General features: G+C 61.7%; 3 protein-coding genes across 9 annotated transcripts; all 3 read right to left on the bottom strand.

The window, feature by feature from the left end:
• Window positions 1–1,583: 1,583 nt before the first annotated feature.
• PDLIM7 (PDZ and LIM domain 7) lies at window positions 1,584–18,427 on the bottom strand. Of its 7 annotated transcripts, XM_072935204.1 has the most exons (25): window positions 18,153–18,424; window positions 16,819–16,925; window positions 13,430–13,581; window positions 13,092–13,122; window positions 11,498–11,514; window positions 10,750–10,904; window positions 10,378–10,414; window positions 9,760–9,798; window positions 9,500–9,654; window positions 9,119–9,155; window positions 8,428–8,466; window positions 8,155–8,309; window positions 7,767–7,803; window positions 7,291–7,329; window positions 7,016–7,161; window positions 6,632–6,668; window positions 5,823–5,861; window positions 5,543–5,700; window positions 5,172–5,208; window positions 4,202–4,260; window positions 3,883–4,117; window positions 3,625–3,805; window positions 3,349–3,469; window positions 2,762–2,877; window positions 1,584–2,482 (listed from the first exon to the last, which is right to left on the bottom strand). In XM_072935204.1, exons 2-25 carry the CDS (start codon window positions 16,921–16,923, stop codon window positions 2,396–2,398), a joined length of 2,214 nt encoding a protein of 737 aa, XP_072791305.1. In that variant the 5' UTR covers window positions 16,924–16,925; window positions 18,153–18,424; the 3' UTR covers window positions 1,584–2,395. The 7 variants fall into 7 exon arrangements, with proteins under 7 accessions (XP_072791305.1, XP_072791303.1, XP_072791304.1 ...); XM_072935202.1 differs by lacking the exons at window positions 5,543–5,700; window positions 5,823–5,861 and having other exon boundaries at window positions 6,632–7,161; window positions 18,153–18,427; XM_072935203.1 differs by lacking the exons at window positions 5,543–5,700; window positions 5,823–5,861; window positions 18,153–18,424 and adding an exon at window positions 17,571–18,065 and having other exon boundaries at window positions 6,632–7,161.
• A 12-nt stretch (window positions 18,428–18,439) lies between these two features.
• On the bottom strand, window positions 18,440–20,951 carry DOK3 (docking protein 3). The gene is made up of 4 exons (XM_030283676.4): window positions 19,690–20,951; window positions 19,474–19,567; window positions 19,217–19,389; window positions 18,440–19,135 (listed from the first exon to the last, which is right to left on the bottom strand). The coding sequence occupies exons 1-4, from the start codon at window positions 19,966–19,968 to the stop codon at window positions 18,461–18,463; spliced, it is 1,221 nt and encodes a 406-aa protein (XP_030139536.4). The 5' UTR covers window positions 19,969–20,951; the 3' UTR covers window positions 18,440–18,460.
• A 51-nt stretch (window positions 20,952–21,002) lies between these two features.
• Window positions 21,003–27,038, bottom strand: DDX41 (DEAD-box helicase 41). The gene is made up of 17 exons (XM_002193807.7): window positions 26,893–27,038; window positions 26,709–26,807; window positions 26,459–26,618; window positions 26,304–26,378; window positions 25,923–25,983; window positions 25,116–25,252; window positions 24,883–24,955; window positions 24,571–24,724; window positions 24,339–24,475; window positions 24,040–24,202; window positions 23,820–23,951; window positions 23,574–23,645; window positions 23,258–23,354; window positions 22,787–22,936; window positions 22,584–22,655; window positions 22,366–22,476; window positions 21,003–22,156 (listed from the first exon to the last, which is right to left on the bottom strand). The coding sequence occupies exons 1-17, from the start codon at window positions 26,914–26,916 to the stop codon at window positions 22,020–22,022; spliced, it is 1,854 nt and encodes a 617-aa protein (XP_002193843.4). The 5' UTR covers window positions 26,917–27,038; the 3' UTR covers window positions 21,003–22,019.
• Between the last annotated feature and the right edge of the window lie 30 nt (window positions 27,039–27,068).

Below are 27,068 nucleotides of genomic sequence, written 5' to 3'. Positions count from 1 at the left end.
CGGAGCCGCCCTAAGAGGCTGTGAGAGTTTGGGAGCAGCTGTGGAGCAGCTGCCGGGGCCAGCGCGGGGGCTGGGGCCGGGGCAGGCGCCCCACAAGCGGCTCAGATGTCTTTGGGGGTGGATGTGGTGGGACCCTGCTCGGGGATGTGGTGGGAGCTCCGAGCCTACCGCCGCCAGGCTTTGTTCTCGGAGCAGCGAGGCTGCAGCCCCTCCCCAGGCTCCACCTCCGCAGCCCACCCGAGACCCTCCTTCCGCTGCCTGTGCACAAGCTCCTCACATAGTGCGCAGAGCTGGTGGGCAAGAGATGCCCTTGGCAAAGCGCAGAGGCACCTTGGGTGGTAGAGGCGCCATCAGGAGGGCCCAGAGGCAACAGGGAGCCAAGCAGAGCCAAGCCCCCCATGAGCGCAGACCTTGCAGTAGCACCAGGGGATGCTTGGCTCTCCCCAGGGAAGAGGCAGGTTGACTGTGGCACCCTGGCCCTGCTCCACAGCTGGCAGAACCTGTTCCCAGCCTGTGCTAGCCCAGCAGGCTCCGTCCCGCACCACTGCCTGCCCCTGCCCCTTTCCCACCCTCCACTCACGGGTTGCTGTCCAGCCAACCCAGGGTTGGTTCAGGGCCTGCCCACGTGTGGCCACAGCCACCTCACCTTCCCCTGTGCTTCCTCTGACCTTGGCTGCACGGCTGGGACTCACACGTGGGCACTCAGCCCTGCTCCTGCAGCCCTGCCAGGCAGGCACCAGCTGCTTCTGTGCCATGTCCTGCTGCTTCCCAGTGCGACCATCCCACTGCTCTCACGTGCCCCAGCCCGACTGCCTGGCACAGCCCCAGCTTGTCTTTATCCCTCACCTTTCCTCGCCCCATCTTTGATGTGCTTTTGCACTCCTGGAACTGGCAGTGAGAAGACGTGGCACCGCAGCCCGGATCTGGGTGATGCCAGGAGGTATTTGGCTTCCCACAGCCAGCTCCTGCCCCAGGCAGAACCTTCCAGTAGATGAGCAAGACAATTTTCCTTACAATTGCTCATCATGGCAAGAGCTGCAATTATTAATGACCGTTCCAGCTGTCAGAGTGGAGAGGGAGGAGAACACCCACTGCCCTGGAGCCCGTTCCAGCCGGAGGTGCTGCTGTGGCCTCACCACTGTCCTTTGGGACAGCAGCTGCAGCGCCTGAGCGAACGCTTGGCCGCTCCACGCTGGAGAACGCCCAGAGCTGCTGCACGTGGCCCACGCGTGCCCCACGACTCCTCAACCCCTCTACAGCACTCAGGCCTAAGGAGCAGAGGACACTGCCAGGTATACAAGGACCCCCACTAAGGTCTGACCCCTTCCCCATCTCTCCTTGCTGCATTTTGCCCCCCAGATTAATTACTGCCCCCATTAGCGGTCCTGCCTGCTACAAGAGGGACGACCCAGCCGACACAAGGGGTCAAGCCTGGGCAGAGGAGGAGAAATCTGAGGCTAAGAGTTTCCCTGGAAAGCTGGAAGGAGCTGAGTCAGGCCCCAGAGGGAGCGGGATGAGGGCAGAGAATGACCTTCCCAGCCGGCCACACCTCACTCGGCAAAACCACTGGCCTGGAGACAGCGGCACTTGCAGAGATGTGTTTATTAAAGGCACTAAAAGCACCGTGGCTACATCAGCACAGCCCAACCGGAGGGTGTGGTTTGGGGGGAGGCATCGGTGGCCCAGGATGGCAGTGGCAGAGAGCTCTTTGGTAGGAAGCTGAGCCCAAGCCTTGCAGGAGCAGCAGCCTGGCAGGGCTGGCCATCATTACACGCTGCCAGCCCACGGCTGGGCCACGCCAGGCTGGGGGTGCTGCCAGCCCCAGGGGAGCAGTGGGGCAGCAGGGTGGGGGGCATGAGGCACAGACACCCCTGGAATGCAACTGGGGCAGGAAACCACTGCAGCAGTGTGAGGGTGGCTGGTGGGTTGTCATGGGCAGGGCCCCAGCAGGGGAGCAGGGCTGGGTCTCCAGCCCCAAGCACACAGCAGGGAAGGCTGGGGAGAGTGAGACAAAAGCTGGTCCTCACCCACTCAGGGATGTGTAAGGAGTATCCCTGCCCCAGCACTGAGCTGCCAGGCAGCAAGGGAGCAGGCCAGCCGTGGCAGACCCCCTCCAATTCCAGCCTCAGCATGGTTCAGGGGCAGGAGATCCATGCAGCATCCCCTTTCCAGGGCTCCTAGGGCCAGTTGAGAAGCACGTAAGAAGCCACCCAGCTATAAAAGGCTCTGGACCCAGCACTGTATCTGGCTGAAGTTGAGCCAGGAGCTGCCAGGAAAGAGGCAGGAGCAAGGGAAAGGGCCAAGGGCCCAGCCTGGCTCCCTGGGGCCAGCAGGGCAGGGGAAGGGGAGCATGCAGGGCCAGGGGCATGTGTGGGCACAGCTGAATTCCCACCCCTCACACATGGGAGAAAGCATGGCTCTTGCACAGAGGCTTGTCCTTCTTGGAGTAGAACGTCTTCCCTTCCAGGTTGGTCTGGCAGATCTGCAGAGGAAGGTACAGGTGGTCAGGTCGGGGGGCTGAGTCAGCCTCTGGTCCCCCACAGCCCAGCACTGGTGTCACACAGGGACCTCCACATGGCCCTGGGGCACTGCGAGGGAGCAGAAGGCTCAGAGCAGAGCCCCAGGCGTCCAGAACGGAGGCAAGTGGGACAAATCTTGTGGCAGCAGGTTCCCTGTGCTGCGGGTGTACCCCACCCAGAGCAGGACTGTCGGGGAGAGGCACAGGCCCTGCAACAGTCGGGGAGGGAGGCACACTGCTCACCGCACAGACAAAGCAAGTGTCATGCCAGCTGAACCCCAGCGCCTCCAGGAACCGGTCCCCAGCATCGATCTTGAAGTCACAGCCACGGCACTTGGTGCCAAACATCTTCTCATAGTCTGTGAGGAAAGGCAGAGCCAGGTCAGCACTTCCATGCACTACAGCCGCTCATGCCAGGGGAGCAGGGCTGCAGCTCAGCCAGGACCCCACAGGCACAGCCTGGGGACAACTCTGCCAGCCCCCATCCCGGTGAGATAATGCCCTGGACACCCGGGAAAGGTGCAGGGTGGCATAGCCAGCACAGGGCTCCAGGGGGAGGAGGAGAACCTCATCTCCCAGGATGCAGCACTCGCTTTGATTTACATCCTCCCTCATCGCCATGGCAACATAGGAGCTATGGCACTACCCTGCAGCTAGGGAGAACCAGGTGGAGGGCTCAGGGCTGTGGGATTGGGGTCTCTGTGCTCCCCACAGCCCAGGGGGAGCCCTGCAGAGCAGGGCAGCTCATACCCCCAGCCCTGTGCGCAGCTGCTGAGTCCCAGTGCGCCCCAGGGCCGCAGGAGGTGACACATGGGGCCCCTGGCTCCTACCTCTCTCGCAGTAGGGCTGTCCCTCCTCCATGTAGAAGGCTCGGTTGCGGATGGGAGTTTTGCAGGCGTTGCAGGTGAAGCACTGCACGTGCCAGGTCATCTTCAGTGCATGCATCACCTCCTGGAGGGGAGCTACTGTCAGCCAGGGGCAGGACCACCAAGGGCAGGAAGGGACAAGGAATCCCCTGAGATGGACCAAGGTGGGAAGGGACAGAGCCAGGCACTCACAGCAGAGGACAAGGACAGGAGATGGAGGGCAGGCTGAGGGACACTCACCCCAGTGATCTTCTTCTTGCACTTGGCGCAGCTGGGTGCGTAGCGTGTGTCGTAGCACTTGGGGCAGAAGATGGAGCCTTTCTCCTCAAAGAAGCCGCCCTCATCCAGCACCTTCCTGCACTGGCAGCAGATGAACTCCTCGGGGTGGTAATAATGTCCCAGCGCCACGAGGTACCGTCCCCTGTGGCAGGACAGAGCCAGGTCAGCCACGCCGGGGCCCGGGACGCTGGTGTGGCAGTGGTGGCAGCCAGGGCTCACCTGATGACCTTGTTGCACTTGTAGCAGAGGGGGGTGCGGCCGGGCCCCTCGGGGGCTTGCTGGGCTGCCTGCACGATGGAGCTGCGGTTCTGCATGGGGGTCGGCGTGGCCGGCTGGCTGTGCTTGCTCACCACCGTGCTCGTCTTGTCCGGGGCGTAGCGCTCGGCAAACGAGGGGTCCACAGCCCAGGGTGGGCGGCTGGTGGGGCTGGGGGTGGCACTGGGGGTTCTGGGGGCTGCAAACACACACAAGTCTTAAGGAGAATGCTCCTGATCCCTCGGCAGCCCCTTCCCAAAAAGCCCAGAGATGTTTTGCTCACCCAATCCTGGCTCAGTCTTCATCGTTGCTCCTGGGGACGGGTCCGGCACGGAGACCTGGCTACAGAGCAAGCAGTTAATCCAGCCTGCCCTGCTCGCCCCCACTGCCCAGGGGGTGCAGGCAGGGCTCCCCATCCCAACAAGCAGGAGGGAGCTGGCCAAGCCCCCATGCCCAGCAGTAACTGGTTTAGAGATGAAGTACTGAGCCAAGGGCCTTCAGTCCTGCCAAGACACAGCACCCCCAGGGTCTCTGGTACCCACCGTGGTGGTCTGGGGAGAGGCAGGAGGGAAGTTCTGGGCTTCTCCAGACTGACCAGGGACCCCAGGGACCACACTTTGGCTGCCTGCTAATATCTGATGATCACCCCCAGTCTCACTGGGGTGCAGGGAACCTGGACATGACCTGATGCAGGGATCCAGGATCCAGCTCAGCAGCTCTGAGAACAGCCAGGGCAAGCCAGGGCTAAGAGGCACAGCCCAATGAAAGAAGGGGGACAGAGAGAGAGGGAGAGCCAGTGGCTCTGTGCTTCTCCAAGACAAATCCAAAAAGGAGATGGCAACAAATACAACTTTGATTTGTGTCAGAGCAAGCTGGACAGAGCTGGTACCCAAGGGCCATGGCATCAGGGCAGGAGGTGTCACAGAGAGGTAAACCAAAAAGTGGGGTGCTGTCCACCCCCCTGCCTGGCTGCACAGAACAAGGAACAACCCTGACAAGCTGGTGACATCCACAAGCTCAGCTGTCCCACAGCCCCACGTCAGGCTTGCAGGACACTTGCCCCAGGTCCAGATACTGCCCAAACATCACAACAACCCCGTGAGATTTGGCCAGTGCCATCAGCCACTCCCAACCCGCCGTTTCTGGGACACCATGGCGCAGCTCAGCATTCCCAGCTGAGGGGCAGCAATGCCCAAGAGGTTCTGCCCAGGACGTGCAGCCCCCCAGCTCCTGCTGCCACACACTCCCCTTACCTGGGCTTCCTAACAAACACATCATCATGATCCTCCACTGAGCGCAGCAGGAGAGAAAGGAGGAAACAGTCAGTCCTCACAGAAAGAGGCCCGGGCACATCAAGAAGGGAAAAGGGAAAAGAGGAAAACCAACCTCTCCTCCCAGCAACCCCTGCCCCAAAACAAAGCCCTGCCCGGCCACAGGGCAGACCAGGACCCCAGACCGGTGTCACCATCACGAGACCGCGCACAGCCCCAGGCAGCTCCCACAGACACAACCACCCCACAGGGACCGCACGGGGCCAAATCCAACACTCCAGACTTTGCTGGACCCTGGCAGCACAGGGAGAGTCCAGCACGCCCAGGCAGTGCCAGGCCCTGTGGGAACTCACTGCTGCTGTCTGTGCCCGTCAGCTGGGCCAGTTTGCGGAAGGTGCGGGACTGGGAGGTCCCGGTGCGGGGCTGCCAGTCCTCAGCATCCTCCATCAGTCGCAGCTTCCCGGGGTTGCACCCGGGGGTGCTGGGGGGCTCCAGAGGCTGTGGGGGCTGTCTGTGAGTGACAGAGGGCAGGAGCTCAGCCAGCACAAAGCACACACCCTGCTCTGGAACAGGGAAGCACTCCAAAAGGTGCCCTGGCACATGGCAACACCTCTGCCAAACCCTGCCACTCACCGCTGCTCCACCGTGCCCCAGCTGGACCCGTGGGAATCCCTGTGGCATCAGAAAAAATGGTGGCACAGCAGTCAGTGGCTGATCCATGGCTCAGCCCACACTTTCCATACGCACCCACGATCTCAGAGATACAAGAACCTCATGGAAATGCCGACAGCATTCACTCCTGACCAGCCTTGCAGCCATTCCATGACCCCACATGATATTGTGCCCTAGGTACAGTGCCTGCCCTGTGACTCCAAAACTGCCCAGCGAAGTGTTGTGCCACCAGCCACCCCTACACATCGTGCTGCATGTTGACCTCCCCAGCTTGGTGCCAGCAGTGCCCAGCGAGTCTTGCCTGCACACCCATTTGGGGACAAACTTTCTGGCCAGTGGGTGTCCAGGCAGGAATCTCCCAAGGTGAAGGTCAAAGCAGTGGTTGAGCACTGGCAGTGCCTGTTGTGGGGTGAGCACAGGGTGGGCTCTGCAGCTCCACCACCACCTGAGCTCTGGGAGAGGACAAAGAGGGAGAGAAGAATCCACAACAGGACAAAGAGTTTGACCAGAGTCATGAGAAGTAGCGATGCTGAGGGAAAATGAGCCAGCAGCACTCACCCAGCTCTGCCCCACCGGGCTCACGGGACATGCCCCAGGTGCAGGCGCTACCCAGCACCTCCCAACATCCCCTAGCCAGGTTTTCCCAGTGCCTTCAGCCTCCTCCGCTCCTTGTATGCCCAAAGGGCTACAGTGCAGCTCAGCATCCCCAGCTCAGAGCCAGCAGTGCCCAGACACCTGGGACATGCAGCCTCAGCACATGCTCCCCTTACCTGGGCTTTTTAACAATCTCATCCTCGCCATCCTCCACTGAGTGCAGCAGGGGAGAAAGGGGGAGATGGCATCAGTCTGCAGTGACTGACACCCAAGAAAAGCAGGAAAGGAAAGGAGGAAAACCAACCTCTCCACCCACCACCCCCTCGCCCTGTCACACAGCCCTGCTTGGCCATGGGGCAGAGCATGGCCCCAGACCAGCAGCACCACCAGGAACCCACACACAGCCCCGGACAGATCTCGCTGGCTCAGCTGCCTCAAGGGGCGACTTGGGGCCAAAATCAAACTCCTGATGCCACAGCACCCCACTGCCTCTCCCAACCTCTGGCTATGCCAAAACAGTCCCGCATCCCCAGGCAGTGCCAGGCCCTGTGGGAACTCACTGCCATCTGTGCCCGTCAGCTGGGCCAGTTTGCGGAAGGAGCGGGACTGGGAGGTCCCGGTGCGGGGCTGCCAGCCCTCAGCATCCTCCATCAGTCGCAGCTTCCCAGGATCACACCCGGGGGTGCTGGGGGGCTCCAGAGGCTGCCTGTGAGTGACAGAGGGCAGCAGCTCAGCCAGCACAAAGCACACACCCTGCCCAACACTGCCGCACAGGGCAGTGCTGCCAAAGGTGACCTGGCACATGGCAACACCTCTGCCAGACCCTGGCACTCACCGCTGCTCCACTATGCCCCAGCTGGACCCATGGGAATCCCTGTGACATTGGAAAAAACAGCAGCACAACAGTCACTGTAGGTCCATCCCTGCCATACGCACCCACAGCCCCACGGAGGCACGAGCCATGTGGAAATACGGACCACAGCTGCACGGGATGCAAAGCACCAAGACCAGCTGCTGCTGCTACCTCCCAACATCTCCAGCAAGGTGTTGTGATTGTCACCAGCCACCACTACCCAGGTGGGTGCTTGGTGCAGGACTCTCCTGAGGTGACAGAGCAGCGGCTGAGTGCTGGCAGTGCCCATTGTGCAGCTCTGGAAACACCTCAAGTCTGGGAGAGGGGACAGGGAGGAAGGGAAGAACCCCCAGCAGTGCAAAGAGCACCCCCAGAGTGACTGCAAGCAGCAAGGGTGAAGTGGCTGTGGGGGCTGAGCCTGGCATGGGCACCTTGTGGGTCCCACTGCTGCCCCTTACCTGGGCTTTTTAATGGGCTCATCCTCACCATCATCCACTGAGGACACCAGGAGAGAAAGGGGGAGATGGAGTCAGTCTGCGGCAGCTGAGGCCCAGGCAGGAAGGAAAGGGAAGGGAGAGGAAGGAAAAGTGCCCTCTCCTCCCACTGCCCCCCTTCCCCAACACACAGCCCTGCCTGGCTACGGGGCAGAGCACAGCTCCAGCCCAGCAGCACCACCACGAGCCCACACAACCCTCAACAGCTCCTGCTGGTTCAGCTGCTGCAGAGGGCCCAAATGGGGCCAAAACCAATGCCCTGCTGTAACAACACGGCACGGCCTTTACCAGCTGCCCCAGCAAAGCTGGGCACGCCTGGGCAGCCAGCCAGTGCCAGGCCCTGCTCACTCACTGCTGCTTGCGCCCACCAGCCGCGCCAGTTTGCGGAAGGAACGGGACTGGGAGGTCCAGGTGTGGGGCTTTGAGTCCACAATGTCCTCTAACATCCGCAGCTTCACAGGGTCACACACAGTGTCACCGGGGGGCTCCAGAGGCTGCGGGGGCTGCCTGTGAGTGACAGAGGGCAGGAGCTCAGCACCAGGACTGGACCCTGCTCTGGAACAGGGAAGCACTCCAAAAGGTGCCCTGGTACATGCCAACACCTCTGCCAGAACTTGGCACTCACCGATGTTGCCCCGTGCCCCAGTTGGACCCCTGGGCATCCCTGTAGTATCAGAAAGAATGGTGGCACAACAGTCAGTGTCTGACCAGCACACCCCTCCCCATACGTATCCACAAGCCCAGACACACATGAGCCTTGTGGAAATGCTGACAGCATTCACTCCTCATCAGCCTTGCAGCCATTCCCTGGCCCCATATGACATTATGCCCCAGGTCTGGTTGAGTTCCCTACCCTGCAACTCCTGACACCCCCAGCAAGGTGCTGTCAGTGCCACCAGCCACCCCTGCCCACTGTGTCCAGCACACTGTGCTGCATCTTGGCCTCCCCAGCTTGGTGCCAGCAGTGCCAAGCAGGTCCTGCCTGCACACCCAGCAGGAGGACACCTCATCTGGGGACAGCCTGCCTAGCTGGTGGGTGTCTGGGCAGGACCCTCCTGAGGTGAGTCAGAGCAGTGGATGAGCACTGGCAGTGCCTGCTGTGGGGTGAGCCTGTGGCTCTGCCAACAGCCTGGCTCTAGGAAAAAGGAAAGTACAGGATAGAGGGTGGAGAATAAGGAGAGGGAAGAAGAAAGAGCAACAGGGCAAAGAGCTTCCCCTGAGTGACTGCAAGCAGTGAGAGAGAACAAGCCTGTGGGCTGAGCCCAGGGTGGGCACCCTGGGGCTCCTGCTGCTGCCCTGGCACACGATCCCCTTACCTGGGCTTTTTAATAAATTCATCCTCACCATCCTCCACTGAGTGCAGCAGGAGAGAAAGGGGGAGATGGAGTCAGTCTGCAGCAACTACGGTCCAGGAAAAGCAGGAAGGGAAAGGAGGGAAACCAACCTCTCCACTCGCCTGGCCCCATTGCACAGCCCTGTCTGGCCACAGGGCAGAGTACAACCCCAGACCAGCAGCACCACCAGGAGCCCACACACAGCTCCCAGCAGTTCCTGCTGGCTCAGCTGCCCTCAGGGAGTTCATTGTAGCCAAAACCAACACTCCCGGGTGCTACATCACCCCGCTGCCTCTCCCAACCTCTGGCTATGCCAAAACACTCCCGCATCCCCAGGCAGTGCCAGGCCCTGTGGGAACTCACTGCCATCTGTGCCCGTCAGCTGGGCCAGTTTGCGGAAGGAGAGGGACTGGGAGGTCCCGGTGCGGGGCTGCCAGTCCTCAGCATCCTCCAACATCCTCAGCTTCCCAGGATCACACCCGGGGGTGCTGGGGGGCTCCAGAGGCTGTGGAGGCTGCCTGTGAGTGACAGAGGGCAGGAACTTCAGCCAGCACCAAGCACAGACCCTGCCTCAGCACAGGGCAGTGCTGCCAAATGTGCCCTCACCAGACCCTGGCACTCACCACTGCTCCACTGTGCCCCAGCTGGACCCATGGGCATCCCTGTGATATTGAAAACAATGGTAGCACAACACTCAGTATTTGCCCACAGCACAGCCCATCCCTCACAAAGGCACTCCAGAAGTAGGAGAAGTCGGAGACACTCAGCCAGCTCTGCCCTGCCATCCCACAGCCCCACGCCAGGCTCACAGACACTGCCCAGCTGCTGCCTAGCACCTCCCAATGCCCCCAGCAAGGTGTTGTCAGTGCAGCAGCCTTCTCCAGATCCCTTTTCCTCAAGAAGCAATGGCAGAACTTGGCTTCCCCAGCTTGGTGCCAGCAGTGCCCAGCAGGTCCTACCCAGCACAGGACATCTTGCCTGGCCAGTGGGTGCCCTGGCAGGACCCTCCTGAGGTGATGGCCAGAGCAGTGGCTCAGCTCTGGCAGTGCCCACTGTGGGGTGAGTGAAGGGAGAGCTCTGCTGTTCCACCAACAGCTCAGCTCTTGGAGACAGAGAGAAAGAACAGCAACAAAGCTTCCCCTGAGTGACTGCGAGCAGCAAGAGAGAACCAGGCGTGTGGGCTGAGCCTGAGGTGGGCACCTTGTGGCTCCTGCTGCTGCTCCAGCACACACTCCCCTTACCTGGGCTTTTTAACAAGCTCGTCCTCACCATCCTCCACTGAGCACAGCAGGAGAGAAAGGGGGAGATGGAGTCAGCCTGTAGCAACTGAGGCCCAGAGACAGCGGAAAGGGAAAAGGAACAGGAAAGGGAAAAGGACCTCTCCTCCCACTGCCCCCCTGTCCCAACACACAGCCCTGCCTGGCCACGGGGCAGAGCACGGCCCCAGCCAGTGACACCACCATGAGCCCACACAGCCCCAGGCAGCTCTGCCTGGCTCAACTGCCCCACAGAGCCAAAACCAACACTTCACGAGGCACCAAAGCCTTTTTCCAGCTCCAGTTGCCCCAGCAAAGCCGGGCAATCAGCCAGTGCCAGCCCCCGTGGGAACTCACTGGCGTCTGCGCCCACCAGGCGGGACAGTTTGCGGAAGGAACGGGACTGGGAGGTCCAGCTGTGGGGCTTTGAGTCCTCAATGTCCTCTAACATCTGCAGCTTCACAGGGTCACACACAGTGTCACCAGGGGACTCCAGCAGCTGTGGGGGCTGCCTGTGAGTGACAGAGTCATCTGTCAAATCTGACAGATCTCCTGGGGCTGTCCCCCTCCTTCCCCAGCACAGAATCATGGAACACCAGTACCACAGATGTCACACCTTGTCTTACTCCCCACTCCCCAACTCCTCCCTCACAAAGGCCGGGCCTGCGAAGGACTGACTCTGGAATGACCACCACCATTCCTGGCAATTTGAAACTGGCCCCAAGGGCCAGAAAGAGAAAGGACAGAGCAAGAATAAGCCAAGGTCAAAAAACAGCATCAGGGAAGCTGCACCACAGCTGTCTATGGCAGTGCCACCTGGCCATGGGCACAGTGCCCAGCACAGCCCATCAGCCCTTGCCCAGCACAGACAGATCTTGGGGAACAGGGATCACACACAAGGACACTCCAGGGCCCCAGCAGCTGGCAGAGACAGGCAGCTGTCCCCTCTACAGTGGGGACAGCTTGGTGCCTGGAGTGAGCCACCCACATGGGCAGAGCAGCGCCTGCTGCCCATCCCCAGGCTGGCCCTGCCCAGAAGGACGGGGCACTGGCAGGGAAGAGGCATGCAGGGAGGATAGAGAGAGCAGGTAAAAGGCTTACTGACTTGTCAAGGCTCAGCACCTGTAGGGAGAGGGAAAGAGAAAGGGAGGAGAGAAAGAAAGAAAAAGGAAGGTGAAATTAGACCTACAGCACCCAAGAAGTTCCCAGAGCTCACCTATGGCCTGCATTAGCCCCCTGTCCCTGAGTCTCATACCCAGCTCACCCAGGGCTGAGAGCACACTGGGGCACAGGGGCAGATGCCAGCAGACCAGACTGCACTCCCTCAGCCCCCAGAACAGGCCCGGATGCCCAAGGCAGTCAGTGCCACATCCTGCCCCACTGCCCAGTTCCTGGGCACTACAGCAGCTCTGGCAGGAGGAGCAGGGACCAGCAGCTGCTGCACACATGCAGCAGAGCCGGGGAACAGAGTGGCAGGGCTGGAGGCCATCACTCTGCCCAGCCCCTTCCTGCAGCCAGGGGAACAGCAGGACTTCCCCAGGCAGGCACTGGCTGGTGGTCACAGACAGCCATGGTCTCCCTGTCACCGCAGATGCCAGCCAGTGTCCTGCTACAGCCACCACGTCAAGCCTGGCAGGAGTCCCCTGAGGCTGACACATGGCTGAGCAAGGGGCCGGCATGAGCGTGGCTGCGTGTCCCTGAGTGAGACAGTTGTGTTGTGCCACCTCAGCACCGTCACCCGCCCCACCCAGGGTGCCTGGCATGCAAGGCGCAGCAGGGCCGGGCAGCAGCTGCCCCCGATCCTCAGGGAGCAGGAGGGACAGCAACATACCCGTTGTGCTGGGGGGTGCAGGCGGGCGCCAGGGGCGCGTACGTCACGGGTTTCGTCACCAGCCCGGGCCGCGGGTTCGGAGGTGAGCCGGCCCCGAAGGGCCGAGCGGTTTTGTTGAGGGCGGTGCTGGGAGCGAAGTTATATTTCAGGGGTTCAGAGCAGGGGAGTGAGTCCTGAGCGAGACAAAACACACAGACACGGGCTCACACGTCAAGCTGCATGCAAGGGGCAGCCCTGGGCCAGGCAGAGCAGCGGGCAGCCAGGTAGGAAAGCCGGACAGCACGTGCACCTTGGAGAGCAGGCTCTGCCAGGCTGGCACGCACTCCACTGGGCACCTGGCCCAGCGACAGCAGGTCACAAACCCAGCCTGAGGGTCATTGGAAGATTAGTAGGTGCCCCGGACACTCGCTGCTGCCCGTGGCAGGGCGGTGCATGCACACACGCCGCCTGCAGCCGTCCCATGGCACAAAGCTGAATGCATGCAGGTGGCTTCTGCCCAGGAGCCACCAGTCACCAGCCCCAGCCCTGCCTCCCTGTGCCAGGGCACTCCCCAGCACTAGCAAACATGGTGCTGCACCTGCCCAGCCTCCTCCCCTGCGCTGGCCCCTCTGCACCCCTGCCCACACCCAGCACCAGCAGGGGCACAGACAATCTGGGCCCAGGCACCTACTGCGCAGATCCTGCTCCCTCTGATCCTCCATGGTGCCAGAGATCAGAGCTGCTCCTCCAGCTGGGCTTGCTAGACCTTCAAACACACCCCAGCCCCCTAAAAGCCCCAAGAACAAAGTCCACTTGTTTCACTACACTGAGATTCCCTTCCCCTGAGATGAGGCCGAGCTGCCACTGCGGCATCAGGAGCAACACGTACCTTCTGCGGCTTCCCCAGCTGGGTCTGGGCTCTGCAAGAGAGGAGACAGATGGGCAGGTACTGGAGTTGGTCCAGACACCACCGGCATGCTGGTGCCTCAGGGATGCAGCACCCAGCCGAGGGAAACATGGCCAGCTGGCACTGCCCTGTGGCTTGCAGTCAGGTCAAGCCTTATCCAGGCAAGCAGAGCCCTTGGACACAGCCAGGGACTTCCAGGCTCTAAGTAAGGAGCAGTGATGCTGGGAGATGGTGATACCAGGAGGCAGCACAGGGCAGAGGGCCCCGATTACACTCCAGTCATACCAGAACCCCATGTTTGAGGGACTCACAACTCCTACCTGCTCAAGGTGAGGCAGAGCCTGTCCCCACAGGCACGGATCCTGTTCTGGGCCTCGATGTGTGTCATGGCACTGGTGCTCTCCCCGTCGATGTACAGCACCCAGTCGCCCACTCCCACGCCGGCCTGGGCTGCCTTCCCACCCAGAGTCAGCTGCAGGACAGACAGAGTTAGGGAGAGCTGGAACAGTGACATGGGAGTAGAGGGACACCCTCGTGAGGGCAGGAGCCTTCCAAGGCTCAGGATGCCCAGCACAGGACACCACACAGACCTGACCCAGGGGAAAGTGGGGACTCCCAGTTAACTCCCCACTGCCCAGTGCATGAGCCCAGAGCAGCCTCTTCCCCTTGGCAGCAGCAGAAGGCAAAGCACTTCTCCAGGGCACTGCCCAGCCCTTGCCCTCTGGCATGCCTGGGGACCCTGCCAGCACCCCAGGGCCTCATTGCCATGACACCAAACAGAGGCAGTGCTGCCTCAGCTCCACAAGAAGCCCAGCCATCCCTTGGAGTCATCGCCGTGGTCCCGGGGCAGGAAGAGAGCACAGTGAGTCAGGGCCACATCTCACTGCAAACCACAGGCATGTCCAGCCCTTTGCCTGGGGCGGGGAAGGACAGAGGAGGCACCCCTTGGGCACTCCCCCAGCCGCCCGCGCTCCGTTCCCACCAGGCACAGACATTACCTCATTCCCACAGAGGAGCAGGAGCCCTGCCGGGGCACGGAGACACCGCCCCCACCCGTGTTGCCCTGCTGGGGAGCACAGCCACAAGCTTCCCTTCCCGGCCACAGTGCCAGGGATGCGCCGTGCCCCTGCTGGGGCTCCATGGCACGGCTGTAGAACCCCGTGCTGGCTGTACATCCCCTCCCCTCCCAGCAGCGATGCACAGCCAGAGGCGAGCAGGGCCCGGAGCAGCGCACACAGCTCCCAGGCACTGACAGACAGACAGACAGACAGACAGACGTGGGCAGGCTGCAGCCATTCCTGCTCCTCCAGCATGGAAGAACTCAAGGCGCTTGGACCCAGACCAAGTATTTCCTCAAGTCCTGTTCGACATGAACATAAAAGGAGCGAGCCAGATTCCCAGCACTGTCAGAGGGTTGAAAAATCCCTGCCACAGAGTCCCGGCCCCTCCTTGCAGAACCCGGCTCGCCCCAGAGCCACAAATCCCTTCTCTAGGCCAACACCAGCCTCCATGCAAGGCTAAACACCACATATGGGCTGGATGTGGCCCAGTTCCACCTGCATCCCATGCTGTTCCCAGCAGGACATGGGTACCCCCACAATGCTGTCCCGTTTCCCCGGCCCGGCACAGGAGGGTCCCCTCAGCAGCAGTGGTGCCCCCAAGCTCCTGGCCACGCTCTGCAAGCCCCAGCTTGCTGCCCTGGAGGGCTGGGGAAGGCACGGGGCAGCTGCGTGGGTTTGGAGGCAGGAGCAGGAGCTGGGAGAGGTTTTCACACGACTGCCCAGGAAGGGGAGAGCACGCCAGGCTGCGTCAGAAAGCCTCACCCAGCCTGGTCAGCACTTCCCGTCCCCCTCCATGCCAACGTGCAGGAAACCCCTTTGACAGGTGCCAGCTCAGCCAGGAGCCATGCCAGTGCCAGCCTTCCTATTTCCCTCCCAGACCCGCTAACCAGGGCTTCCTTCCTCCCCTCTCCACCCAATCTTTTGTTCCCTGCACCTCCATCATCACATCCAGAGAGGTGCTCACCTACTGCCCTGTCCCCTCCAGGACAGAGCCTTCCTCAGCGCCTTCCCACCAGTAACACCCGAGTGTCTCCTCTTTCCCAGCTGGCAGATGCCAGGAGGTGCCACACAGCATCCAACTATCCAGACTGCAGTCCTTATCACAGCTCCTGCACAGGGACCATGGTTTACAGCCTGCCTAGCCAGCCTGTCAGCACCCTAGCAGGACCATGGTGGCACCTCTTTTGTGTGATCAGTGAGCTGAAACAGCCTCACTGCTCACCCAGGAGTGCCACAGTGATGGACACAGCTCAAAGTCAAGCCAATGGACAGCATTGTCCTGTGCTGCCCACCCTTGCAGACCTGCAGAGCAGGGCCCCACTGCAGCCCACAAAGCTAAGGCAGGATGCTTCCTTCCAGCCTCTGCAGCAGAGCCAGCTCACAGGAAGCAGTGGCCAAGGACAGCAGCATGATCCGGGCAGGAGCTCTGGGTCTGGGGATGCCTCTGCAGTGCAGAGCAGCACAGGCTGACACTTTCCCATCAGAGCACACCACCCTGCCATGCAGCCCAGCCTCACCAGAGAGCCCCCCAAGCTGGCTGCATCCCCTGGGAATGTCCTTGCTGCTCCTGCCCTGCCCAGGACAGCAGCACTGCCCAAGCCTCACCAAGAACTGCTTCACGAGGCCCCTGCCCCAGGCTCTGGGAGGCTCCTCCATCCAACCAGACCCTTTGTTAAGAACTGGCTCGCAGCCAAGAGAAACATTTTTTAGAGAATAAACTCGCTGAATCTGTCTCTGCGTGCTCAGCAGAGATCAGCAGGCCCCAGGGCAGCGGCACAGGCGACTCCAGCCTCACACAGTGCCCTCAGGGCCCGTGCTCCATGCTGGGATGCTGTGGAGATCTGTGCCCTCTGGGGCACGTGTGCAGTGCCCAGCTGGAGCCAGGGGCAGGTCCCCACGCAGAACTCGATGCCACAGGCAAAGCTGTCCTTTGAGAAGCAGCCTCAGTGCCAGCTGCCCAAGCGCCAGCGGCACAGGCGATGCAGGCACATTCCAAGGCTTATAAGGCAATTGCGTGGCCAAAGCTGTGGCCAGCACCCGCCCAGGGCTGGGGACCTGCACACAGCCAGGGCCAGACCCGGGAACACTGCCACAGGAGAGGCTCAAACCAGCGGTCACGGGCACAACCAGCTGTGATACAATGGCTCTCACTGGAGAAATGGGAGAATTTTGTAGAGGGAGTCACATCCCTGCAGGCAGCAGTGCAGCTTCCTCCAGTCCCTGCCCATTTCAGGAGCGACCTCAGGCACAGAACTGGGAGCTCTGCTGGGGAAAGGGGGGTGCTGAAGGGCACTAAGTCCTGGGATGCGAAGCCCAGTGCTGGGGTGCAGACCAGGAAGCCATCTCAGAGAGCAGATCCCCTCCTGCTGTGGTGGGAACACTCCGGAAGGGGCCTCCCCTGCCCCCCTCTGCAGAGGCTGTGCAGAATTTCACGTTTCTGCTGCAGCTCTCTGCCCGGAACACCCCCGTGCTGGGCTGCAGCTGATAAGGGACCAAGGAGGCTACGTGGAGCCAGGCAGGGCAGGATGCAGCATTCCCGGGGCCCCAGCTCATCTACATCCCCTGTAGGGCCCTGCCTCAGCCACTGCGGCCTCCCGCCCACAGAGGCAGGAGGAAGGATGGGTGCCACCAGCCTCGGTTTCTCTTACCCTGGAGATGGAGAGTGGCATGCTGAAATCCTTCCCTCCCTGCAGCCTGAAGCCCCAGGGTGCCGGCCCATTCAGCATCACCTTGTAGGACTCCATGTCGCCCATCTCTGCAAGGGAAGAGGGTGTGATCCCAGCGTTAGGGTATGTGGAAACAATGCAGGGAGAGCAGGCGAGGAGAGGGCTCAGTGCCTGGCAGGGTAGGACAGGAGGCAGGTCACGTTTCCAGCTGTAACTCCACCCTGATCATCCTACACTGTGGTTAGAGACGCACCCCAAATCCATCAGCATCTCCTCCAGCAACATCAGAGCTGAGGGGCCCAGGCTAACACTGACTAGTGCCAGGGAGCCAGGCACAGCCCTGCTGCCACCCACAGCGGAGTGTCTGTGGGCTCTGCTCTCTTCCCAAACCTGGGATGTGCTCTCCTTTGCAGCACCCCAGGAACTCCTGCTGCTGAGAGCCAAGGCTGTTCAGACCGCAGAGAATCAACAGCAGGTACAGAACGGTAGGAAGCAGAAGCATTTTTGCTGGATGAATTAGCAGCAGCAGCACAGGAGCTGCGTGATGCCACCCGAGGCGCCTGGCAGAGCAGCCAGGCTGGCGCTCCGGCAGCCGGCCGAGCAGATGCTCCCTGGGAGCGAGCCCATCTCCGGGGCTTCGGCAGGAGGGAATCCCGGCACTCCCCTGCTGACAGCTGTCAGCCGGCCAAGGCTCCGGACAGATGGGCCAGCACCAGCCTCCCGTCACCTTTTACCTGGAAGAAGCCGGCAGAGCCCTCCGAACGGCCCCAGGACCTTCCTGCCGAGCGCGGCCGGGGCCGGCGGCGGGGCTCCCCACGCCTCGCACGGGCCGGGGGCCAGCGTGCCCCCGCTCTCCCCGGGCCGGTGCGGTCTATATAAGGCGTGTAAGACGACACCAGCCCGCTCCCCGCTCGGAGGGCCGGGGGAAGAGCTGCGTGTCAGGCATTCCCGGCGCCCGGGAGCCGCGCAAGCCCCAGCGAGGCGCCGGGACGGGGCGGCCGGAGCGGGCGGATACCCCACACCCCTCCCCGGCGGGACGGGGCCCGACTGCACCGGGGGTCCACACCGTGCACAGGCTGGGCAGCCCTGCTTATTGCTGGGAAGTCCCACCCTTACCGCGGGGGCGCCTCGGGACCCCTCCCCATCCCACACCGCCGCTCCCCTACAGGGGTGGGCACGCCGGCTCTGCCCCACACGGGTCCGACCCTGACCACCCGCTTTCCCCTTAAGCGAGGCCCCAGCCCTCCACCCATCACGCCCCCGTGCCCCCGGCAGAGGACGGAGCCCCCCGGCACGGCCCGGCTGCCCGGACTCACCCGCGGCCAGCGGGGCCCGGCTCAGCGGGCGGGAGCGGAGCGGTGCGGGCGGACGCGGGACTCGAACCCGGGCACCGCCCCCGCCCGGCCCGGCCCCGGTAGATATAGGCTCGGGGGGAGGCGGAGCCAGCGGCCGTTCCGGCCAATCCCCGTGCGCGCCTCTGCCTGGCGGGGCGGGCACGGCGGCGCCCCCTAGCGGGGAGGCTGCAGCTGCCCCCGGCCGCCCCCCCCGCTCCCGGCAGCAGCGGCGGAGCCGAGTCCGGGCAGGGCCTTTATTCACCGAACGGCACCGACCGGCACCGGCCACATCACGCCCAGTCCCGCGCCCCGGGGCTCTCCCGGCTCAGCAGCCGCACCAGCTTGGCCCGAAGGGTGCTGTGAGGCTTGTGGCCGGAGCGCCCCCAGCCCGCGGCCCGCGGGGTCTGTGCCAGGGCGGCCCGGTTGTCATAGACGGGCCCCCCATCACTGCTGTGGCCCTCGGGGGCCTGTCGGCACCCCAGCTCCCACTGCCCTTCCTCCTCCTCTTCCTGGGCCCCGGCTGGATGTGGTTCTGCGGTGAAGATGTTCTCGTAGAGATGCTCAGGGAGCGGCTTCCCCCCAGAGCCTGGCTGCCCTGACACAAAGAGGGGCTGCTGGCCCCGGGCGATGGAGGCATAGACGATGGGGCATGGGCCCTCTGGCTCTGGTGGGGTGAAGCGGAGAAGGTTGGCAGGGGGCTGGGGGGCAGGCTGTGTCCCCCCCAGGGCTGGGCTGGGCTGTGGATCATCATTCCCAGACCCCCAGGGCTGGGGCTCAAGGCCCTGTGCAAAGAGCTGGGGCTCTGAGACACAGAAGAGTCTGGGGTCCAGGGTGTCCTTGCCCTGCTGCTGGCAGGCAATGGCAGCAGCCACAGCCCGGCAGAGCTCAGGGGCCCGTGGGGTGCTGAAGGTGAAGGTGCCCTCGCCGGAGTCACTGCGGCGGCCAGCCTCGAAGGAGAAGACAGCCTGCAGGGTCAGAGGGGAGGGTGAGGGGCTGCCACCCACCCTGGGCAGGCAACAGCCCCAAGAAGGGAGTGGGGGACTCACCTGATCCTGGCCAAACTTGCGAAGGAAGGGGTAGGGCCAGGTGAGCAGAGGCTGGCGAGACTGGGGGTCCTTCAGCGTCAGGCTCTGGGGAAGGGCTGAGAGCAGGTAGTGCCCGTGCAGCCCACAGCGGGTGGCTGCGTCTGTCTGTACCACCAGCACCAAGAATTCAGTCACTGTGAGAGCCAAGCAAGCCAGGGGTCAGCACCGCAGGACTGAGCTGCAGCCCACCCCAGCCCTCTTCACCACCCTGCACGTACAGTCCTGCCAGGATGAGTAGAGGGAGTTCTCCTCCATGGGGACAGCGGGGCCAGGCTGGGTGCTGGCACTACTCGGCACTGTCTCTTTCGCACCCTGAAACAAAAGGATGTGAGTATGACCTGGGACAGGGGGTGGGGAGGACTAATCCCCTGCCTGCCCTGGAGCTTCCCAGCTCACCCAAGTAGGGCTCTGGGCTCTGCCAGACCCCTCGGTACCTGGAAGGCCAGCTGGCAGAGCTGGGTGATCCATTCATCGCGCTGCTCGGCTGCCAGCACATAGCTCTTCTCCGTGGTGGTGAGGTAGAAGGCGGCGGTGGCTTTGGGGCAGCTCTCTGTGCCCGCCGGGCCCACAGAGACGCAGTCGGAGAGGCGGATCACCCGGCGGGCACAGCGCTGCAGGGACGGCTTCTCTGGGATGGTGCCATCATCCCGCACATCGAACTTCTCCATGCGGGCCACGCCGGACGGGCTGGCGGCGAACAGCTGGGCTCGCATCTTCCTCCAGGACCTCTAATGCATGGAAAGGGCAAAGGCAGGGAAAAAATGCATCAACAAAGAGCTGGCTGCTGCATCTGGCAGCACTGCCCTCCATACAGGGCACAAGGGGCATTGGGGAGTCCTGGCCTGCACCCAGCAGATGCTGTTGGAGGGCACAGAGAACAGGGGCCAGCACAGACCCCAGAACTGTGGGGCAGGGCAGGCACAAAGCTGGGCAGAGGGGGGCCTTGCCCTGAGCAAGTTTGGCATGGCTCACTGGGTGAGTCACACTCACTCCTGGCTCCCTGAGCACCAGGTCCTGCTCTTTGTTCCCTGCTGCAAGTGCTGGCCTGCCGACCTATAGCTGAGCTCTCGAGCTGTTCTCAGGACAGACCCTGATGCAAATTAAAGCCATTTTGAGCTGCTAAGGCTCCTGTTGGCAGCCTCACATCTGCTCAGCAGCCTGCTTCCTCCCAGGGGAGCATCTGTAGCACCAGCACCTTCCCAGTCTGTCACGGGATAGCGGGGGCGCGTGCCACCGTGTACCTCAAAAGTGCAGCAGAGCCTCCACCCTGCAGGAACCAGATGCAGCCAAGCACCCAAAATACCCACCACCCCCAGCCCACCTGCCTCCTCCATGGCAGGGCACCAGCTCTTCACACACAGGGCTGCCTGCTGCACTTCCAGGGCTTGGTTCTTGTTCAGCAGGGAGGTCAGAGTGCGATTGCAGCCTCACACATCCACTGACACCCCCACAGGACACGGCCACCCTGCCACGCCGTGACCAGTGTGCCAGCAGGACCTACTTTGCCAACACCTGACAGCTCCCTGGAGCTGGCCTGACCCCAGGTACTCTCACCATGTCACCCATACCCTGCCCCAAGGGCTGTGGCACTCAGTGCCCCTTCCAAGGGCACAGAGGAGCAGCCCAAGCCATGAGATGTTGCTGGATGGTGCTGGCCCCACAGGGCCAGGCCGATGGAGGGCACAGGGACACGTCCCACGTGCTGGCTCAGGGCCCCGCTCACACACACACACACACACAGAGATGCTGAAGCTGCGCCATATTAATGCATGTTTATTCTTCCATTGAGACGCTCATGGTGACCAAGCAAGAAGAACCCAACATACAGGTGAGCCAGAGTGGGTGCCCACACAGATGAGTCCCCTCAGCCCCATGGGAAAGCCCCACTTATGGGGCTGCTGAGCCCAGGGCTCCCCCACTGCTGCAGTCGCCCCTCCTCAGGCTGCTGAGGGCCCAGCCCCAGGCCCAGCATCATGTCAAATCAGAGCAAACCCTCTACCAACCCCAAATCCACCCTTTACCTTTCCAAATTTGGTGTGCTGCACATAAAGGATCCCATCCTTCACTGGTCTCTCCATGGGCCGAGTTCACCCGGGCAGCCAGGGCAAGGATAAGGGACTCGGGCTACCCGCAGCAGAGAAAATGTGACTGCTGCAGTCGAAGGAAAGGCATGGGGCAGACTTCCGTCTCTGAGAGACTTCCCCTTTTTGGGGTGTGGGATGGGGGGCAGAGGCTGGGCCGCGGGAGGTGTCCATGTGCCCGCCCTCCCCCTCACAGCAGGGCAGTGGGGCAGAACGCGGGGGCAGAGCACAGGAAGCACCTCGGGGAGCGCCTGACATGATCACAGCATGCTCCACCTCACCCTGGCTGCATCCTCCCAGCATGTCTGGGGGAACAGCCACCCGAGAATGCACAAATCCAGGTGAGGGAGATGGGCCCAGAGGAACTGGGTGGATTTGTGAGGAGCAACTCAAGACCATGACCTCACCACTTCAGGGGGCTGGCAGAGGCAGCAGACCAGTGGCCCCACCTGGGGCTTTCCCTTGCCCTGAGGCACTGCTACCTGCTTGCCCAACACACCGCTGATGTAATGGGCTGTTGCAGCACAGCTCCACACATTTCCTTCCAGGGCAGGAACTTGGTCAGGCTGAGCTGGCAAAAGTCCCAATGACCAAAATTCTAGAAAAGGGGCCACAGCAGTACAAGACAGGCCCCTGGGCTGAAAGGAAGCCCAGGCCCACCCAGGGGCAGCACACTGTCCAGGCTAAAAGTCCATAGAGCTGTGCGCCAGGTAGTCCTTGCGGCCGATGTTGCTGACTTGCTTGGTCTGCATGGCCTCCAGCTTGGGGCAGTCGGTGATGCGATGGCCCAGGCCACCACAGAAGGCACAGCCCCGCTCACCTGCAATGGGAGGGATGGGGTCAGGGCCAGGATAATGCCACGCCAGGGCAGCACAGTACCACACCAGGACAGCAGCCCCCACCCCATAGCAAAGGGGCTACACCAGTGTCTTCCCAATGCTGTGGCACTGGGAGCTGGAGGGTCCCGTCTGGAGCCCAGGTTTTGCAGCAGCCCCACGGGGGTCCCTGTGTCAGCCTGGGGTCTCTCACCATTGATGTCCAGCATGGTCTCGTCCCCACAGTGCAGCACCTGGAGCACCGGCGGCACCTTCTGCTTCGCCTCCAGGAGCAGAGCCTTCAGGTCCATCAGCACTGACTCGTCTGGGGGCACAGACACGGGTCAGCCAAAGCCATCCTGCTTGCTCACAACACCCCCTTGGCACTGCCCAGCTGCCTCCTCCAGCCCCCAGCCCCGTGCTGTTGCTCACCACAGGCCTTGTTGATGAAGGTGGTGGCAATGCCAGTGTTGCCTGAACGGCCTGTACGCCCGATGCGGTGAACTGCAGAGACAGGGACAGGATCAGCCCCGGGTGAGCACAGTGGGACAGACCATCCCTACCCCAAGACACTGCAGAGACAGGCACAGAGCCTTGCTGGCCTCCAGAGCCCTCCCAGAAGGCCCAGTGCCTACCATAGTTCTCAATCTCCTCTGGCATGTCGTAGTTGATGACGTGCTGGATGGCTGGGAAGTCCAGGCCCTTGGAAGCGACGTCAGTGGCAACCAGGACATCCTTCTTCCCATCCCGGAAGGCCTCAATGGCTTTTGTCCGTTCTTCCTGATCTGCAAAGACCCAGCAGAGATCAGCGATGGCAGAGCTCCCAGCCCGACCTACTGCAGCAAACACTGTGGCCTCGGAGTCAAGCATCGCTTCCTCAGGCTGCCTTTCTCCCAGTGAGGGAGCAGAGGGGCCTCGACATCCCATAGCGACCTGCACTGTGTTTATGCCTGCTATGTACAACGTGGAGTTCACTCCTGACACTGTCACAGCCCTTTCTCACACCACCAACAGCTGCTCCAGGCTGGGATCTTCCGTGACCACACACAGTTCTGGCAGGAGTGGGGTCACACCAGGAGCCCAGGCCTATCGGGACCCTCACTGACCTTTCCCTCCATGGATGGCCACAGCTTCCACACCCTTGAGCAGCAGGTACTCGTGGATTGCATCAACATCTGCCTTCTTCTCTGCGAAGATCAGCACCTGCAGCAGCACAGGCATCACAATAGAGCCCTTTCTGCAGGCTGGCACTGCTGGCACCAGCACAGCCCCCGGGGGAAGCCCACTCCCTCTTGCTGAGCAGAGCATACAGCACTGCTGATCCCCAGCATGGCTCAGTCACAGGCCCACTCTGCACAGGGGGTCCCTCCTCCCAACTCTCCCCACACCCCAGCATGACCACACTGTCCCCAGCATACTCACAGGTGGAGGGGTCTTCTGCAGGCACTCCAGCAGGTACACCATCTTGGCCTCCTCTTTCACATATTCCACTTCCTAGAAACAAGCAGAGACATGGGTCAGGCAGCAGAGAAACTGCCACTGCTTGGTACCCCTTAACTGGGATGGAGGGCCATGAACCCCAGCTCCCTGACAGAGGAAGAAATTAAGTGCCCTCATGAATGTTTCTGGCCTCCCACACAGGCATGAGGGAGCACCCAAACACCTCACCTGCACAACATCCAGGCTGGCAGCACCCGCTCGCCCAACGTTAATGGTGATGGGCTTCACCAGGGCACTCTTGGCAAAGTTCTGGATCTTCTTGGGCATTGTGGCACTGAAGAGGAGGGTTTGCCGCTGGCCCTGCACAGGGAAGAAGCCTTTAGTACTCACCCAATCTGGCATATGCAGGACTGAACTTCAGGGTGCTCCTACTGTGGCAGCTCAGTACCTTGAAGTAGGAGAAGATGGTACGGATGTCGCCCTCAAAGCCCATGTCGATCATCCTGTCAGCCTCATCCAAGGCCAGGTACCGGCAGATGTCCAGGCTCACCATCTTCTTCTGCAGCAGGTCCATCAGGCGCCCGGGGGTTGCCACCATCATGTGTACCCCACTGTGGGGTGAGAGGAGGCCGCAGTCAGTCCCTCAGCATTCCTGCTCCATGCAGGACACCTCCTTGGCACACCATTTTCACCCCTGCCAGAAAACAGAGCAGCTCCAGCCCCACAGACTCCCCGAGAAGGTCTTACTGTTTGATGGTCTCCATCTGCTCCTTGACAGACATGCCCCCGATGCAGAGGGCGCAGCGCAGCGGGGGCAGCCCATCCTCCTGCAGCAGACGACAGTAGTACTCCAGGATGCCGTGGGTCTGCCGGGCCAGCTCCCGCTGCGGAGACAAAACCAGCTCGTTCCTACACCTCTGTGCAGGTAGAATTTAGGATTGCCACTGCGAGTCAATCACAGCCTCGTCCTGGCACTCACCGAGGGACAGATGATGAGCCCATAGGGTCCCTCTCGCTTAGAGAATGGCAGCCTCTTCTCCTGCTCCAGGCAGAACATGATCACAGGGAGGGTGAACACCAAGGTCTTCCCAGAACCAGTGAATGCAATGCCAATCATATCCCTTCCTGAGAGTCTGCCAGAGAAACGGGGCCGATGGAGAAGAGGAACATCATGGAACAGCTCAAACCTCCAGGGCTCAGCATCTGTCACTGGGAAGAGCGCCTGGTCCGCAGCCCTGAGCGGGCTGTGGGAACAACCACTCCGTACTCCGGGACGGGACAGAGCACTCACATTGTGGGGATGCCCTGGATCTGTATGGGTGTTGGCTGCTGGATTCCTTTCTTCTTCAAGCCTCTCAGGATAGCTGTCAGAGAACAAGGAACAATGCACGTTCATGACCTGAACTATTTCCTCTCTTTTCCCACTCAGCTCCCAGCAGCAGCTCTTCCACCAGAGACAAACACCCCTCAGGCCAACAGCCAGGAAAAAGGCAGAATCCCTTCCAGGATCCACTCCTGGCTTACCTGCTGGGAACTTCATTTCCTTGAAGCTTTTGATGGGGGGTGGGATGCCCTCTCCCTCCACCAGGATGTGGTACTTCTTGCGCACACGGTCGTGCCGTGCCTCCGACATGCCCAGGATGTAGCGAGGGGCTCTCCAGCTGTGAAAGCAACAGAAACAGGTCATGGGCTCCAGAACCAGCAGCTCCCATGGAGGAATTGAGGGGAACTCCCTGTTAGGCTCCAATATCCTCCCAGATAAAACAGGTAACCCCAAGGGGCTCCATGGAGTGAGCGTTGGAGCAGATCTGAGCCAGTTCCACGCATTAAACCCTTCCCCAAAATCTCAGTGAAAAGTGCTAAGCTAACAGCTCAGAACAGCCTATGGGTGGTGGATGGAACATGCCACAAATGTCTGAACACACCTCAGTCATCTCCCTGACATTGCCGCAGAATCACTGAAGTTGGAAAAGACCTCTGAGCTCAATCTTTGATCAGTCACCACCTCGACAATGCTGCCTCGAGCAGCACTGGCTCCAAAGCCTCTTCCAAACATTTTCTCTGGCTTAGTGACCTCTCAAACTTGAAGACCAACCCTCAGACCTTCTAGTTTAACATAAATGTCCTTTATCAAGCCTTACTGTATAAAAAACAACATCCAGTGTGGTTCAACAACATTTGATTTTACAAAAAATCACACAAACCCCGTCACTCAGGCAAGAGGCTGCAGAGCCACACTGCTCCTGCAAGACTGTGGCTTTTAGTTCTCTTCAACCATGATAAAAAGGTGTTTTCAGAAGGACAACTTCTGAGCTGTGCTGTGAAACTTACCTGGTTTTGATTGGGTCATCATAGGTGATGCCCTTGGCCATCTCCTTCACCGACATCAGAGCTGCAGGAACAAAAGTGATCAGAGCAAACTCTCCTCATCCACACCAACCTCGCTACTTGGGCAAACAGTTTGGGAGATTGTGTCTGGAGGCAGAAGAGGAGAAGCAGCAGCACTGACAGCCCCTCTGGCACAGGAACACCAAGTGCTGCTGTGCCCAGAGCCCTGTCACAGCCAGGTCTCAGCCAAGGCAGGCAGTGCCAGCTGAGGGCACCCACTGTCACCACGGGTCCCACCCCTGAGTGGAAGCACTCCCGAGACAGGGAACAGCTCTCCAGCTGCCCCGGGAGCTCTGCAGACTGAGACACAGAGCTCCCACTCACCTCGGCCCTCTGCCACACTCTCCAGGATCTTCTCCTCCTCCTTCAGCTGCTTCTCCTTGGCTGATTCCTTGCGAGCTGGGGGAGAGCCAAGACACAATGAGGGGGTTTGCTGTGCCCTGAAAGCCACCCAGGGCGGCCACCAGCTCCTCCCTCACCTTCCGCCTTCTCTTTGAGGTGCTGGTGCTGGTCCAGCAGGCTGATGTTGGACTGGGGCCCCAGCGGGATGTCATCCTCGTCCCCGCGCTGCTCGCTCCCGCTGTCCCGCTGCTCCTCCTCGGACACCACCTTCCTCCGCATCTGCAGCAGCTTCTGCAGCTGGACGGGCGCGGATGGAGGCGGAGTGAGCAGCCTGGCGGCGGGAGAGCCGCTCGGAGCTCTCCCCGGGCAGCCCCGTTACCCCGTTACCATCTGCTGCTTGCGCTGCTTGACGGGCACGTAGGGCACGTAGTCGTCATCATCCTCTCCGGACAGATCGGACGTGTCCGCCGGCTCCTCGCGCTGCCTCTGTGGGGAGACAGGCGGTGAGGGGGGCGCGGGGCGGCGCCGGCAGCGCGGGCCGGGCAGTACCGGGGGCCGGGCCCGCTCGCACCTTCCGCTCCGCCGCGGCCTCCATGGCTCCTTCCCGGAAGAGATGCCGGAAGTGACGTCACCCGCGCGGCGCCATCGCCTAGCAACGCGCAGGGGCCGCACTCGGCCCGACGGGTCCCCGCGGCGGCCAGACTTGCGCAGAATGCGTTCTACATCTCCTCCCGCCCGCCCGCCAAT

Source organism: Taeniopygia guttata, chromosome 13 (genome assembly GCF_048771995.1).
Source record: "Taeniopygia guttata chromosome 13, bTaeGut7.mat, whole genome shotgun sequence".
Lineage (NCBI taxonomy): Eukaryota > Metazoa > Chordata > Aves > Passeriformes > Estrildidae > Taeniopygia > Taeniopygia guttata.
Note: the sequence above shows the minus strand (reverse complement) of the source record. Positions and strands in the feature narration are given on the sequence as shown.

Bases quoted from the DNA above. Each gene is read 5' to 3' on its own strand.
- DOK3 (XM_030283676.4), bottom strand. From the start codon at position 19,968: ATGCGAGCCCAGCTGTTCGCCGCCAGCCCGTCCGGCGTGGCCCGCATG. The intron at 19,390-19,473 runs GTACGTGCAGGG...TGGCTCTCACAG, and splicing joins CTACTCATCCTGGCAGGACT to TGACTGAATTCTTGGTGCTG. The intron at 19,136-19,216 runs GTGAGTCCCCCA...CTGACCCTGCAG, and splicing joins GCAAGTTTGGCCAGGATCAG to GCTGTCTTCTCCTTCGAGGC.
- PDLIM7 (XM_072935202.1), bottom strand. From the start codon at position 16,923: ATGGGCGACATGGAGTCCTACAAGGTGATGCTGAATGGGCCGGCACCC. The intron at 10,415-10,749 runs GTGAGTTCCCAC...TGCTGTGCTCAG, and splicing joins CCTGGTGGGCGCAGACGCCA to TGGAGGATGGTGAGGACGAG. The intron at 7,330-7,766 runs GTAAGGGGCAGC...CCAATGTCACAG, and splicing joins GAGCCCATTAAAAAGCCCAG to GGATTCCCATGGGTCCAGCT.
- DDX41 (XM_002193807.7), bottom strand. From the start codon at position 26,916: ATGGAGGCCGCGGCGGAGCGGAAG. The intron at 25,253-25,922 runs GTAAGTTTCACA...TTGCTTTCACAG, and splicing joins GATGACCCAATCAAAACCAG to CTGGAGAGCCCCTCGCTACA. The intron at 22,477-22,583 runs GTGAGCAACAGC...CTGTGCCCCCAG, and splicing joins CTTCATCAACAAGGCCTGTG to ACGAGTCAGTGCTGATGGAC.